At 46.7% G+C, this 16,927-nt stretch overlaps 1 protein-coding gene across 1 annotated transcript in view; it reads left to right on the forward strand.

Annotated features, from left to right (window-relative positions):
* The window catches only part of LOC121562517 (pleckstrin homology domain-containing family A member 7), a 126,012-nt gene that overhangs the window by 53,606 nt on the left and 55,479 nt on the right, over positions 1-16,927 (forward strand). Inside the window, exon 4 of the mRNA XM_045214847.1 lies at positions 16,535-16,618. Within this exon, the coding sequence (XP_045070782.1) occupies positions 16,535-16,618 (84 nt within the window). The remainder of the gene's footprint in view (positions 1-16,534; positions 16,619-16,927) is intronic.

Here is a 16,927-nt window from a genome sequence, read left to right on the forward strand (position 1 = left end):
GGGGTGGGGTAAGGGGGGGGTAGAAGGATTACTTTATCCTATCCCAGGTATTCCTTAAAGAGGTGGGGTTTCAAGTGTCTCCGGAAGGTGGTGAGTGACTCCGCTGTCCTGGCATCGTGAGGGAGCTTGTTCCACCATTGGGGTGCCAGAGAAGCGAACAGTTTTGACTGGGCTGAGCGGGAACTGTGCTTCCGCAGAGGTAGGGGGGCCAGCAGGCCAGAGGTGGATGAACGCAATGCCCTCGTTTGGGTGTAGGGACTGATCAGAGCCTGAAGGTACGGAGGTGCCGTTCCCCTCACAGCTCCATAGGCAAGCACCATGGTCTTGTAGCAGATGCGAGCTTCAACTGGAAGCCAGTGGAGTGTGCGGAGGAGCGGGGTGACGTTAGAGAACTTGGGAAGGTTGAACACCAGACGGGCTGCAGCATTCTGGATTAGTTGTAGGGGTTTAATGGCACAGGCAGGGAGCCCAGCCAACAGCGAGTTGCAGTAATCCAGACGGGAGATGACAAGTGCCTGGATTAGGACCTGTGCCGCTTCCTGTGTAAGGCAGGGTCGTGCTCTCCGAATGTTGTAGAGCATGAACCTACAGGATCGGGTCACCGCCTTGATATTAGCGGAGAACGACAGGGTGTTGTCCAGGGTCACGCCAAGGCTCTTCGCACTCTGGGAGGAGGACACAACGGAGTTGTCAACCGTGATGGCGAGATCATGGAACGGGCAGTCCTTCCCCGGTAGGAAGAGCAGCTCTGTCTTGCCGAGGTTCAGCTTGAGGTGGTGATCCGTCATCCACACTGATATGTCTGCCAGACATGCGATTCGCCACCTGGTTATCAGAAGGGGGAAAGGAGAAGATTAGTTGTGTGTCGTCTGCGTAGCAATGATAGGAGAGGCCATGTCAGAGCCAAGTGACTTGGTGTATAGCGAGAATAGGAGAGGGCCTAGAACTGAGCCCTGGGGGACACCAGTGGTGAGTCGCCCTCCAGGTTCCCTTGGAGAGTTCATCAATGAGCTTGACGCCTTGATAAGTTCCTTTCCTGAGGATGACTCACCCCTCACAGTTCTGGGTGACTTCAACCTCCCTACGTCTACCTTTGACTCATTTCTCTCTGCCTCCTTCTTTCCACTCCTCTCCTCTTTTGACCTCACCCTCTCACCGTCCCCCCCTACTCACAAGGCAGGCAATACGCTTGACCTCATCTTTACATTTACATTTACGTCATTTAGCAGACGCTCTTATCCAGAGCGACTTACAGTTAGTGCATACATTATTCTTTTTTTTTTTTCTTTTTTTCATACTGGCCCCCCGTGGGAATCGAACCCACAACCCTGGCGTTGCAAACGCCATGCTCTACCAACTGAGCTACCTCCCTTACTCCCTTTACTAGATGCTGTTCTTCTACTAATCTCACTGCAACTCCCATCCATGTCTCCGACCACTACTTTGTATCCTTTTCTCTCTCGCTCTCCTCCAACACTACTCACTCTGCCCCTACTCAGATGGTAATGCACTGTCGCAACCTTCGCTCTCTCTCTCCCGCTACTCTTCCATCCTATCATCTCTTCCCTCTGCTCAATCCTTCTCCCTCCAATCTCCTGATTCTGCCTCCTCAACCCTCCTCTCCTCCCTTTCTGCATCCTTTGACTCTCTATGTCCCCTATCCTCCCGGCCGGCTCGGTCCTCCCCTCCTGCTCCGTGGCTTGACGACTCATTGCGAGCTCACAGAACAGGGCTCCGGGCAGCCGAGCGGAAATGGAGGAAAACTAGACTCCCTGCGGACCTGGCATCTTTTCACTCCCTCCTCTCTACATTTTCTTCATCTGTTTCTGCCGCTAAAGCCACTTTCTACCACTCTAAATTCCAAGCATCTGCCTCTAACCCTAGGAAGCTCTTTGCCACCTTCTCCTCCCTGCTGAATCCTCCTCCCCTTCCCCCCCCCTCCTCCCTCTCTGTGGATGACTTCGTCAACCATTTTAAAAAGAAGGTTGACGACATCCGATCCTCGTTTGTTAAGTCAAATGACACTGCTGGTCCTGCTCACACTGCCCTACCCTATGCTTTGACTTCTTTCTCCCCTCTCTCTCCAGATGAAATCTTGCGACTTGTGACAGCCAGCCGCCCAACAACCTGCCCGCTTGACCCTATCCCCTCCTCTCTTCTCCAACCATCTCCGGTGACCTTCTCCCTTACCTCACCTTGCTCATCAACTCATCCTTGACCGCTGGCTATGTCCCTTCCGTCTTCAAGAGAGCGAGAGTTGCACCCCTTCTCAAAAAAACCAACACTCGATCCCTCTGATGTCAACAACTACAGACCAGTATCCCTTCTTTCTTTTCTCTCCAAAACTCTTGAGCGTGCCGTCTCTAGCCAACTCTCTTGCTATCTCTCTCAGAATGACCTTCTTGATCCAAACCAGTCAGGTTTCAAGACTGGTCATTCAACTGAGACTGCTCTTCTCTGTGTCACGGAGGCTCTCCGCACTGCTAAAGCTAACTCTCTCTCCTCTGCTCTTGTCCTTCTAGACCTGTCTGCTGCCTTTGATACTGTGAACCATCAGATCCTCCTCTCCTCCAATTTCTGTTAATGAATGCCTTAATTACAGTCATTTATCGTTCTCATTCTCTGAGTGGAAATGTTGTTTGCAGAGTTCACAACCTGCTACACTAGTGAGAAACAAGTTTTGGTTTATTTCATAACCATCGATTTTTCATCGTCTTTTGTTTGGAGTGCTCCATGTGAGCAATGACGGTGTGTCTGGTTTCTCTGTCCTGATAACGTTGAGGGAGGGCGCGCCTGAGCACGCCTAGAAGTAGGACTACCTGGCCTGCTACGCGCAAATGTAGGAAAGTGGCCATTTAGGGATGACTGATTTCTGATTGTCTAAACTCACCATGTCCACCATTAATAAGCTGAGCTTCATAGTACATTGTTCTTCACCTCACACAGTAAGTCAAACGAAGTCTGCTTTTTTAACATCCATTTCAAATGATATTAGTTCCTCACAATATTAGAAAAAAAAATCTAACACTCTCCCAGTTTCGATAATCACCAAGCCTCAGTGTGAAAGAGCAAAATATCATGATCTGATGATCCGATTATCCAGTGTAAAAATATCATGATCTGATGATCCGATTATCCAGTGTAAAAATATCATGATCTGATGATCCCATATATCCAGTTTAAAAATATCATGATCTGATGATCCCATATATCCAGTGTAAAAATATAATGATCTGATGATCCCATATATCCAGTGTAAACGTCAGCTGTCTGGAAACTCTGAGGGCCCAGAATAGGCTAGTTGATACAATTTTGCAAGTTCTCTAGTGCTGGATCCAGTTAATTGACTCCAGAGTGGAACAGTGGTCTAAGGCACTGCATCGCAGTGCTAGCTGTGCCACTAGAGATCCTGGTTCGAGTCCAGGCTCTGTCGTAGCCGGCCGCAACCGGGAGACCCATGGGCGGCGCACAATTGGTCCAGCATCGTCCAAGGTAGGGGAGGGTTTGGCCGGCAGGGATGTGGGTTAGTTTCCCACGGGGACCCAGTATAAAAATAAATTAAAAAAACGTATGCATTCACTAACTGTAAGTCGCTCTGGATAAGAGCGTCTGCTAAATGACTAAAATGTAAATGTTTTATCACTGTCTCGCTTACTCTCTCCTTCCTCTCTCTCTCGCTAACACTCTCTTTCTCTCTCTTTCTCTCTCTCTTTGTGTGTCATAGTATTCCAAGTGCAAGCAAGGACAACACAGCACTGTCACAGGCTTGCCATCTAGTCATCTCCTCCAGATTAGGACTGAAGTGTGCTTCTGTCCCAGGGTTCCAGAGACAGTTTTCCAATAAATATTGAGGCAAAGCTCATTAGAGGATGTTAACAAACCAAATGTTGGAACTGACGTATTCAGAGGTGCATTATACTTTTGTTGATGTTGTCCTTGAGCGTGACTGCTTTACTAAATGCACCCAGTTGAAATGGATGGTGGATAAACGTGTGAGTGAGTTCAGGCGGACAAAAGGGGAAATGGGCAACAGGACAGAACATTGTGTGTTGTCCTGGAAGTGTCAAGTTTTGTTTTCCAGGCAACTGAAGGGTACTTGTGCCAAGCTAGTGCAAGGGTCATGGCACTCCAGCAGACTCAACTCCTCTGATCCTGAGGTAAATAACAGAGGGGACTGCTTGTCACCAGTGTCTATGGGCCTGGTGGTACATTTACATTATCTACTCATTCCTTTCAGCAGGCGCTGTAGGCTATCGTTGACAAGATCATTTGGTGTACATACTGTCATTGGAAGAAGTTGTTGTTGAAGTAGCAAGCGATTCATCTGAATAAGGAGGTGACAGTGTTGAACATCAAGTGTGTTGTAGTCTATGGATGGGGATGAAGAGCAGCGAAAGACAAAGAGGGGAGGACAGTCAGTGTTCGGTGCCAAAACACAGACAGGCCTTATCCCCTCCTCTCCTAGCACCATCCTGTTTGTGTATGCAGTTCACAGGGAGTTGACCCTTGATTGGTTTGGATGGCAGTCAGGTAGTGAGCGATTTGGATACGGCATGCAGGGGCTGGATCTATGGGCATTAATTATTTCCCCTGAAGTTGCAGGACTCCTCATTGATTCTCCCTCCGATCCTCATCCCCCTTGTTCCAGATAACTTCCAACTTTTTATTTTGCCACAGCAAATCTCTGTCTGTATTGATCCCAAGATAAGTGCCTTTGAAAGTCATTTCATTGTGATGGTTGGAGGGGGCCATTAAACAGCAATTTCTTTGATGAATTACATCAAATCGTCCTTTATAAATATTTATCAGTTGGCTAATTTTGTGCCATTGGAGTAATGGAAGTGCTGATGTGGACACACTTGAATGGCTCCCTCCTCTTCCTCCTCTCCCCCAGGCCTCTCTTACTGCTTGGACTGCTGTTGGCACTGCCTGGAACAATGACAAACAGGAGTGAGAGTGTTGATGAGTGTTTATCGCACCGTAACCAAGAGCAACGTTTCTACTATACAAGCTATTAATGTCTGGCCATAAAAAGGAGCAACAGAGGAGAGTTATGAGAGGAGAGCTGCTGAGATGGCCATTCTGTAAAGGGCCTACTTGGACACCAGGAGACTTCAGTTGGATTAGATGGCTGAAGACCAAGCATCTCATTTGTTTACTTGGTCATAGAAACACTTTTAATGGTGGCACACATGCAATTTGGCCCGGTTTTTGGTCTGTGTCTGGCATTGCACGTCTCCCCTCCCACTGGGCACAGACATAATTTCAACATCTGTTCCACGTTGGTGCAACGTAAATTTATTGAAATTATGTGGAAACAACGTTGATTCAACCAGTGTGTGCCCAGTGGGCTGACTACAGTGTCATCTTAGGAACAGCATCAACATTCTCTATCAGAGGAGTGATTCCTCTTCTAAGCCTGGAGAACAAAGTGTGTGAGAGAGTTGCCATCTCGTCCAGCTAAACCCCTCATTATGGTCCCAGAGCCCCTCTCCTTTCAGGCCTCTCTAATTAGCTGTTGGCTAGCCTCTGCTTTGGAGCAGCGCGACCTTGTGGCTGGAGGTGTGTGGTACAACACTGCATTGTAATGTGCTGTGTCAGAAGAAGCATCGTGTCTTGGCTGTTGTATGCTGCCCAGCCTCTCTGTGTCCTCAAGCGTCTCCCCCTGCCAGGGTGACACAGTGCCAAGGTTCAGGCCTTGTGTTTACTTCCCATGGAGTGTGTTGGGACCTGCCAGGGCCACTCTGTGCCCAGTGCCCAGCAGTGTCTCAAGGCTTTAGAGCTGGCCGTCTGCAGTGTGGGCCTGGATGAGGAGTGAAGAGGGTCCGATTGTTCCCACAGGGTCAAGCTAGGCAGAGTTGATCCACCTGTAAAAGAGTCCCTGCCTGTGTGGTTGAGATATGTTTCAGTCCGGCCATAAAACCAGCCTAATGAGGTAAACTCAGCCTGTCAGACAGACAGTTACTCTGCTAAAGGAGATTGGAGAGAATGTATAAAGTACAGAGTAGAGGAGTGTTTTCTTCGCTGAAGTAAGGCTTGCCAGTCAGCGATGAGATGAGATGGGAGGGCTCAGGGCTGGGTAGCCAGGCGGTACCCTGCAGGTTTTCCCATTTTCTCATTGAATGACTAGAAGCTTTTCAGTGCTCCAAATGGTTTTTGTAGCTCTGCATGGATAATTTCCCACAAAATGTTTTGAATTGAAGCTGGCATGGCTGCAGTGCTTAGTTGAGGGAACTGATAAAGGCAAATGGACATCCTCATGCAGAATGATCATCCTCTTAATGGGTTTAACTCATTTTGCTGGGATAATAACCACCGTTAAAATAATTCACTCTGCTAGGCCTAACCAGACTTATTAGATTCTGAATGTCCCTGACTCTGTGGCTTTGCCTTACTCTGTACCTTCCCATTCACATTGGTAATGGCCTTTTACATAACTGGAAATGATTGTGATGAAAGGGCTCTATGACTCTCCATGCTAACTCTGTCTCATCATTTAGTCTTAGATTAGATCTACTCGTTTTTATGTAGTTAGAAAAACAAGCCTAATTTATTGTGCCAGACAGCTGCCAATATGAATCTGGTGTTTGATTTCCAATAAAAGTATTTAACCCCCTGTGTCAAATGAATGCTACATGCCATGGTGTTCACTGGTGATTAGTAGAAACACACACAGTGATGAGAAATCAGTCACAGTCAGTGGTACTTGGTGTTCTGACCTGCATAGATCTGAAAGTAGTCTCACATTAGTTACATCTCAATAGATTCAGATTCAACATTCCTCTGCTGAATCTCTCACTGACTAGGCCTATCTGAGATGGATTTGTCTACACCTGAGTTTAATGATCAACCCAATGTTTATAGAAGCTTTAATGTCTCTATTGAATTAGCTAAGGAATGCTGTCTAGGTTCTGCAATAAATTTGTTATAAAACCAATTGCATCGTATACTAGCTAACTTTCACTTCAAGAAGATAAACTATGTTTCTTTTAATAAAGAAAGGGCTAGCTACTAGCAGTTTTTTTTGTATTTCCTAAGCTTTTCCTTTTGGCACATGAACCATGGTTGTTTATCAGTTACAATATTGACCACGGGGCAGTGTCAATAGCACTTGCTCTCTGGGCCTGGCCTGCATACCTCTGGATCAGTTTCACTTCCTTCTCCATCCCCATGAGGTCACAGCACACTATTGTCCTCAGCCAATCTGCTGAACCACAGCAGGGGTTATAAAAGAGGTACTATAACTTCCGAAAGTATGTGTGAAAAACAGACAAACTTACCCTTACCTCAGACAGTGGTTTCTGTTAACAAGGAGAAGATAGATTCCTCTGCACCCTGTCAAAATGTGTGATATGGAGTGTGGAGCAACTGATTGACTACTGCATGCCCAAATTTGGGAAAATCAACCAATCAGGAGCAGTGAGGTTTCCATGTTGGGAGAACTCCATGTCAATGTCCCCTCCCACCTTCCCCTGACCCTAGCTCCACGGCTGCCACTCAGAGGAAAGACAAGGTACTCTGGTGACAATAAAAGTGCCAAATATGTGGGCCAGGATGAAATTATTAATAGTAACAAAAGTGTGAATCTGACCTGACTGTGAGAAACTGAGGTTGTGTACATGTTAGAAGGTGTGAGTGCTGAGGACTTGCCAGGACAGGTAAAAACCCCAGTGTTTATCTTGGCCCATATAGAGATGGGACAGAGAGGTACAGTACTTCCTCTTCTGATCGCTCTGTGGCTGCTGGACATCCCCTCTCTCTCTCCAACACAGGGCTGGAGTTAATTAGAGCAGAGAGCGGGAGAGCGGGAGAGCGAGAGAGAGAGAGAGGCAGGCGTTCCTCCTGAGCAGGGTGAGAGAGAGATAGTACAGTTAGATAGTGGTTTGCTCTGTGAGTGAAAGGAGACAGCTCCAGTGGGAGCCAGGGGGGAGAGAGAGAGAGAGAGAGAGAGAGAGAGATAGTTCCCTTCCTTTCATCACTCCCTCACTGGGATCCTAGCTGCCATGATAGAGCCTCAGCCCTTCTCCCCCCTTGCCACCACAATGAGGATCACCACCAGCCGATCTAACTAGGAGGAAGTAGATAATCCACTGGGACCAGGTGAGACTGCTCTGCTCCTTCACTTTGTGCAAAGAGAACAAAAGAGAGAGAATGATAGGACAGATACAGTAGAAGATAAAAGAACAGAGACATCTGATTGGAGTTTACACAAGGAAATGTGTTTAGTAAAATTTCACTTTTAGTTAAGGAGGAGAGAGAGAATGTGTGACAAGCAAGGTAGTGGGAGGCGAGCAAGAGAGAGTGGACTGTGGCGTTGTAAGATAATAGTGTGTTCCTGGTATTTGATGTGCAGTGAAGCCACACGGAGGATCTGGTGTGTGAGGGTGAGATGAAAAGCACCCTGGGCCATGCCCATGCCCCTCTGTGCCACGCTGCCAGCCTGGGCTTAGCCCCTCTATTGGAGAAGGGATTACCCTGAGCCTGTTTTTGCTGTGAAATTTGGTACGGAGTGCCATGCCGGGCTGAATCTTGGACTCCAAAGTTGTGCGTTTGTTCAGCGCAGCAGGAAAGGGGGAGTGTGGTGGGGTTGGGGGAGATTGGAGCTATGTCAACCCTGAGTGTAACTGTGTCTCAGTCTGGGCTCTGTGAGGAACAAATTCCTTAGCTGACAAAATACTCTAAAGTAAAATGTGTTAAGGAGAGAAAACGCTCTCAGCTGAAATGAAAGCCTGGGGTTGGACTCAAATAAGAGAGCGAGCTGAATAGTCATATGCTTCGTAAACAACAGGTGTAGACTAACAGTGAAATGCTTACTTACTGGCCCTTCTCAACAATGCAGAGAGAAAAACAATAGAGAGAAATAGAATAGAAAAAGGAATAAAGGAATAAATACACAATGAGTAATGTTAAATTGGCTATATACACGGGGTACCAGTACCCAGTAATGATAACTTGGTTATATACACTGGGTACCAGTACCCAGTAATGATAACTTGGTTATATACACTGGGTACCAGTACCCAGTAATGATAACTTGGTTATATACACTGGGTACCAGTACCCAGTAATGATAACTTGGTTATATACACTGGGTACCAGTACCCAGTAATGATAACTTGGCTATATACACGGGGTACCAGTACCCAGTAATGATAACTTGGCTATATACACGGGGTACCAGTACCGAGTCGATGTGCAGGGTTACTATGTAATTGAGGTAGATATGTACATATAGGTAGGGGTAAAGTGACTAGGCAACAGGATAGATAATAGACAGTAGCAGCAGCGTATGTGATGAGTGTGGAAGTGTGTGTGTGGCAAATGTGTGCCTGTGTGTATGTGTTATGTGTGAGTGAGTGAGTGAGTGTGTGCATAGAGTCAAAAATAGTTAGTGCAAAAAGGTTCAATGCAGATAGTCCGGGTAGCTATTTGGTTAACTATTTAGCAGTCTTATGGCTTGGGGGTACAAGCTGTTCAGGAGCCCTTTGGTCCCAGACTTAGCGCTCCGGTACCGTTTGCCATGCGGTAGCAGAGAGAACAGTCTATGACTAGGGTGGCTGGAGCCTTTGACAATTTTTAGGGCTTCCTCTGACACCGCCTGGTATAGAGGTCCTGGATGGCAGAGAGTTCGACCCCAGTGATGTACTGGGCCGTACGCACTTTCCTCTGTAAAGCCTTGTGGTCGGATGCCGAGCAGTTGCCATACCAAGCAGTGATGCAGCCAGTCAAGATGCTCTCAATGGTGCATCTGAGGGCCCATGCCAAATATTTTCTGCCTCCTGAGGGGGAAGAGGCGCGAGGGGGAAGAGGCTCTGTATAGTGTGTTACTGTAGCTCAAACTGTATTTGTGTGTTGCAGAATATGTCCAATCAACTGAACTTCTTTGCCATATAGTGCACCTTTCTTGCTCAACATGAAATAGAACATTTCAAACGCTTTTCCGAGATAGAAATCACATTTTTCATTTAATCTGCTCTGTGGAAAATACTCCCATCCTTTTAACAGTGTCTAAACAGACACTCCTCCCTCCTTTATTTTGTAGCTGTGCCTGAAAGGTTTTACATGGATGTTAGACCTTAGAGTAAACACAGCCACACTCTGGTAGACCTGCTATTAGACCTGTCAGTCGCGCTAGCTGCTCCCTATTAGGACCACATGGAAACATAAACTCCACTTAAGTGTTTTGGTTCCAAGTGACATGCAAGTGACATGCTGTTGAATATAAATATTTCCTGTGAGCTGAATGTTTAGCAATTCAAGGCATGCATTTCCTATAATATTGCAACACCAATCTTGTAAAGCCAGCTGAGACACCTAGACATTTTCAATTTTTTAAGTATAGTTCCACATTGTCAACATTACCTTTAGCCTAGTTCTTAAAATATCCCTGGTTTATACCTCTGGACATTTAAATCAGTGTGATATTATTATACTATGATATTAACAGTATAATCATTTTCATAAAGACATGGTGTGATTATAAATCCAATGTAAAAATGCACAATAATGTTGATGTTAACATCTAACCTGTGATTTAACCACAGGTTGCAGTGAGGATGTTAGGAAGGGTCCTAACACTGAGTGGTACCCAGGCTGATAAGGCCTGAGCCATGAGAGTGCTACATGGGGAGAAAGAGTTATGGAGGAGGAAGCACAGGGAGACATGTAATCACATCACAGCCATGATGATTACTGGCTAATGAGCACGTGACCTTGCCTGCTCCTCGCAGCAGGTGGGGTCTGTCAGTGTGTAGAAGGTCAGTGTGTAGAGTGTGTGTTACTCTGTGTGTCTCTCTCCCTCTGTGTGTGTGTGTGTGTGTGTGTGTGTGTGGGTGGTTGGGTGGGTTTGGTTTGTGTGTGTGTGTGATTCTCAGTGTGTGGAGGGTGTGTCTGTGTGTGATTCTCAGTGTATGGAGGATGTGTCTGTGTGTGATTCTCAGTGTGTGGAGGATGTGTCTGTGTGTGATTCTCAGTGTGTGGAGGATGTGTCTGTGTGTGATTCTCAGTGTGTGGAGGATGTGTGTGTGTGTGATTCTCAGTGTGTGGAGGGTGTGTGTCTCTGTGTGACCCTGATAATGGAAGCCTTCGTGTTTTTATAACCCCTGACCTTTTCCTGTCAATCATAGAGGTCATAGGATTTTTGTGCAAGGGGTTAGTTTTGTTCTCAATGGAGTTTGGCTGTGATGCTGATCATTTGGTTCTGTCTTTGAAAACGATGCAAGATTTGGAAGGGTATTAGGATGACCATTTCACCTCCATTTCCTCTCTTGTGATAAACCTTGTTATAAAAGGTTTGTGTATGGTGGTTTGTGACTGTATATGAATAATTTCTTCATATAGTTTAGGCACTAGCCTATTTGCAGAGTAGCACTGGCAGTACAATGGAAATGTTTCATGCAGCTCTATTCATCCTGGGGGCTGCACCAAAACGCTGACGCCAAATAAGAAGTAGAAGGAGTGGGGCCCTAGTCAGACTCAGGTGGCATGCATACCATCCACCGCTTCCTAGTATATTACTCGCTAACTTTCAGTCCCTGGACAATAAAGTAGACGAGCTCAGGGCGAGTATCTCTGTCCAGAGAGACATCAGGGACTGTAAAATACTCTGTTTTACGGAATCAAGACTATATTGTCCCCATCCATTCAGCCAGCAGGGTTCTCCGTCCATTGTGCGAAAGGTGGAGGGGTTTTGTTTCATGATTAACAACTCATGGTGTGATTGTGGTAATGTACAGGAACTCAAGTCCTTTTTTTCTCCCAATCTTGAATACATCACCATCAAATTCCGACAAAATTACCTCCCGAGATAACTTTAATTAAGGAAATCTGAGGAAAACGCTACCGTCATTCTATCAACACATCTCCTGTGCTACAAGCGCAACACGAACCCTGGATCATTGCTACTCTCCCTTCCGGAATGGCTACAAGGCCCTCCCCCGCCCTCCCTTCGGCAAATCAGATCACGCCTCCATTCTGCCTATAGACAGAAACTTAAACGGAAAGCTCCCGTGATAAGGACTGTTCAACGTTGGTCTGACCAAACAAAATCTATGCTTTAAGATTGTTTTGATCACGCGAACTGGGAAATGTTCCGGGTCGCCTCTGAGAATAGTATCGACGTATACACTGACTCGGTGACTGGGCTCACCAGGAAGTGCATAGAGGATGTTGTTCCCACTGTGACAATTAGAACTTATCCAAACCAAAAACCGTGGATAGATGGCAGCATTCGCACAAAACTGAAAGCGCATTTAACCATGGCTAGGTGACTGGGAACATGGACATGTACAAACAGACTAGCTATGACCTCCGTAAAGGCAATCAAAGAGGCAAAACGACAGTACAGGGAAAGGTGGAATTGCAATTTAACGGCTCAGACACGAGACTTATGTGGCAGGGACTCCAGACAATCACGGATTATAAAGGGAAAGTCAGCCACGTCGTTTAGCTTGTCGCTGCCAGACAAGCTAAACACTTTCATCGCTCACTTTGAGGAAAACAACACAGAGCCGCCAAAGCCATATGGACCATATCACCTCCACCTTACCCGACACCCTAGACCCACTACAATTCGCATATCGCCCTAACAGATCCACGGACGATGCAATCGCCATTGTACTGCACACTGCCCTATCCCACCTGGACAAGAGAAATACCTATGTAAGAATGCTGTTCATCGACTACAGCTCAGCCTTCAACACCATAGTGCCCTCTAAGCTCATCACTAAGCTTAGGGCTCTGGGTCTGAACCCCTCCCTGTGCAACTGGCCCTGGACTTCCTGACAGGCCAACCCCAAGTTGTGAAGGTAGGCAACAACAACTCTGCCACGCTGATCCTCAACACGGGGGCCCCACTAGGGTGTCAGCCCCCTCCAGTACTCCAACTCAACCATCAAGTTTGCTAACAACACAAAAGTAGTAGGCCTGATTACCAACAACGATGAGACCGCCTACAGGGAGGAGTTCAGAGCCCTAGCGGAGTGGTGCCAGGAAAATAATCTCTCCCTCAATGTCAACAAAACGAAGGAGCTGATTGTGGACTACAGGAGACAGCATAGAGAGCACACCCCCATCTACATCGACGAGGCCGCAGTGGAGAGGGTCAAAAGCTTAAAGTTCCTCGGCTTGCACATCAGTGACAACCTGATATGGTCCCTTCACACAGACAGCGTGGTGAAGAAGGCACAACAGGGCTTGGCCCCTAAGACCCTCACAAACTTCTACAGATGCACAATTGAGAGCATCGTGCCGGGCTGTATCACCTCCTGGTATGGCAATTGCACCTTCCGCAACCCCAGGGCTCTCCAGAGGGTGGTGTGGTCAGCCCAACTTATCACCGGGGGCACACTGCCTGCCCTCCAGGACGTCTCCCATTACCCGGTGTCACAGGAAGACCATGAAGATCATCAAGGACCTCAGCCACCCGAGCCACGGCCTGTTCACCCCTCTACCATCTAGAAGGAGGAGACAGTACAGGTGCATCAAAGCTGGAACCGAGAGACTGAGAAACAAGGCCATCAGACTGTTAAACAGTCACCACTAGCCGGCCTCCACCGAGTACCCTGCCCTGAACCTTAGTCACTGTACCACCCGGTACTCTACCCTGCAATAAACTTTGATTTGATTTGATTCTGTAAATTAAGACAAATAGCATGCTCATCTGCAACCGGAATTAATTTTTCATTCAGGATGTCAGAATTGGGTCTGCAAGAAGGCACTACATTGCCGAAATGTTGGTTATTAGGTTTACCCATTCAGTTGTTGGGAGCTTATATAGAGCTTATATAGTCTTTCTTCCTTTTTATACAGTTTACTCTTCGTTAGTCAGCACCACTACAAACATTTTTGGGTGTGCGTCAGCTCATGCGTTTTACTGAAGTGGGTCTGCAACCAGGTCTTTTCCCAGAATACTACACTATGTGGCATGGCAAAACAAACAGGGCCACTGTGCTGCCTGAACCGTTTGTTCAATAAGTAGGAATGCAGTGAATTCCATGGCAAGTAGTTCAGAAGTAATGTGGCTGAAACAAAAGGTCCAAAGAATGCAGGTTCCTAATTAACAGTGGAGGGTAGGGTACTACTGCATGGGCCTTGTGCAGTTCAACACACTACATACTGTTACTGGAACGCAGCCCAGGCCAGGACCAAACAGAGTAGAGCGCTGTGTTGTTGTGTTTGTGTGTGTGTTGTTCTGTGTTTGTGTGGGTTGTTATGTGTTTTTGTGCATCTTGCTTTGTGTGCGTTTTTGTGTTTGTGTGTGTGCAGAAATGTCTCTGATGCTCAACCACAGCTTCCTGCGAACATTTGAAAAATGTCAACCCATAAATCTCTCCAAAGAATCAGATTTATTTCCTTTACTTTGCTGCATGACGCTGCAGTAATACTAACAGGGTTGGTATAACACTATGCCTCCTCAGTTGGTAAAGGCTGTAGTTGTCCTTCAGGAGGCGTTTGCCATATGCTGCTGACACCAGTCTGTTTACTCATTGTATTACCATTTACACTGTAAACATTAGGATGCCTACTGAGCACGTGTGATGCTGCCGCTGCCGCTGCAGACTGCATCTCAGGCTGGTACAGTCCAGTCCAGAGCAGGCTGCATCTCAGGCTGGTACAGTCCAGTCCAGAGCAGGCTGCATCTCAGGCTGGTACAGTCCAGTCCAGAGCAGGCTGCCTCTCAGGCTGGTACAGTCCAGTCCACAGCAGGCTGCCTCTCAGGCTGATACGGTCCAGTCCAGAGCAGGCTGCCTCTCAGGCTGATACGGTCCAGTCCAGAGCAGGCTGCCTCTCAGGCTGATACGGTCCAGTCCACAGCAGGCTGCCTTTCAGTCTTGTACGGTACAGTCCAGTCTACAGCAGCAGGAGTGGGATAGCTCTGCTCTGCTCTGGGAGGACCTTACCACTTCATATCTGTCCAGTGGCCGGACAAATGGGCCTGTCTTCTCAGTGGCCACACCTGAGTAAAGAGTTCAGAGAGGGCTGGATGCCAGGATGAGATAGAGGAACACTCAATGAATCACTACAGTTGTATAGAAGTTATATATAGAACTAAGACATTTACGGAATGCATATTCTGTTGTGATTATAGATTGTATGAGGATGTTGTGTTCACAATTTTATTATTGAGAATGGGTTGGAAGAGAGCAGAGAGTACAGTCAGCTGTTGTCTATTACCTCAAATCTTGGTAATTTGCATCACTGTTTGCCAGTGTTTACATAAAACAGAAGCATCACAATAACGTAACTTTGCGAGAGAGATTGAAACAGTCTCAAAGCAAAAATGGCCTCATGTAACAGCGTACGGAAGCATTAAATATTTCATTAGAGGTAAAGGCTAATTCAATTAAGACATCCGCAGTCATCTGGACTGAATTACATATGTGATTTTTACCTATTTCTGCTAGACTGATTGGACAGTCAGTGCACCAATAAATTGGCCCACATCATTGCCCTGGTTGTGTTGTCATCCTTATTGTGATGACTGTTTCCATAGCGACTGGATTGGCGTAGTATTTCTCATTGGCTGTTGAATGTGACAGTGTAGCGTGAGAACAGGAAGCCTAGGGTGTGTTATCATGGTCTATCTGGAGGGCACACAGACACACCAATAGGCTAGCTAGCACAGCTCACCTGACCCACTCTGGGAGCCTCTGACCTGCACGGGGGGATCTGCACTATACAGTAGCACAGTGAGAAACACTACACTCACATACAGCGGTCACATTCACACAGTCTGACCCAGAAGTCCTCAGAGTAAATAAAGACAGGTCAGTCTGGGTCAGAAGTCCTCAGAGTAAATAAAGAGCAGGTCAGTCTGGGTCAGAAGTCCTCAGAGTGATTCAAGACCAGGTCAGTCTGGGTCAGAAGTTTCCATCTGTGCATGTTCTGGACCTGGATAACCCTAAGTTGAAACGTATGGAATCCTGTCTGCTCCACTGCTCCTAAAGCTAATGTTGAATGAAGCAGAGACCCGTTCATGGAATTACTCTCTCTTACTGTCCGGGGGGCACGTCTGCTACGCAACTGCCATCCAAAGTGTGTAAAAAGTCAATAATTGAGGCGGACGGTTAAGAACAAATCACGTCATTGTGTTCTTTTTCATTCTTTCTACCACCAGCGCTGCCCCCCTGTCTCTTATTTTATCCAACGATACAGGGATGCTTTAATGCCCTATTTAAAGCGATGAATGACCCCTTGTAATTGAAATCAATAAAGCCTGGCGAGCTGGTAGGGGAGAGTGCTGAGACTTACACTTTGTGTGAAATAATATGAGTTCCTGCCTTGGCCAGCCTTCAGCACTACCGCACATTCTACACTTGGCTGTGAAAGTCATTGGAAGTCTAGAAACTTGGTGTAGTCTTGTAGAATGCCCAACCAGCAGCCAGCGACCAACACATCAGTGCACATAATAGTGGAGCGTTCAAGCAGAAATATGATTAATGACGGGATACTAATTGTATTTTCTCCTTTGCTGTTGTTTTCCTTCCTTCCCTCTCTTCCCTCTCTGTTCTCCCTCTCTCTCTGACGCTCTCAGCCATAACCAGATGAGCACGTCGTTCCGACACCCTGTGACTGGACAGATATCTCCAGAAAACACTGAATATATGCTCCACGACAAGTGAGTGCACCTCTACTATTTTTACTCAAGGAAGGTTATAATGTGGGCTTCAGTGTAACGTCTGGTTGGTCCAAGGGCATGCTGGGAGGAGATGAGAATAGAGTGTAATTTAACTCAGATTAGAGTGTGAGATTATCTGCTGCTTGTCCCAGGGATGAGAGGGACAGACAGGAATTGACTGCCTGAGGTAATGCTTTCTATTAACTCCAGTCATAGTAATGAAGAACAATAATAATGATGATAAAACGAATAAAAAGGATGATGGCCATTCTATTTTTTATGGAAATGGATTCATAACTGCTTGAACTC

The sequence above is a fragment of the Coregonus clupeaformis genome, unplaced genomic scaffold (genome assembly GCF_020615455.1).
Source record: "Coregonus clupeaformis isolate EN_2021a unplaced genomic scaffold, ASM2061545v1 scaf0325, whole genome shotgun sequence".
Lineage (NCBI taxonomy): Eukaryota > Metazoa > Chordata > Actinopteri > Salmoniformes > Salmonidae > Coregonus > Coregonus clupeaformis.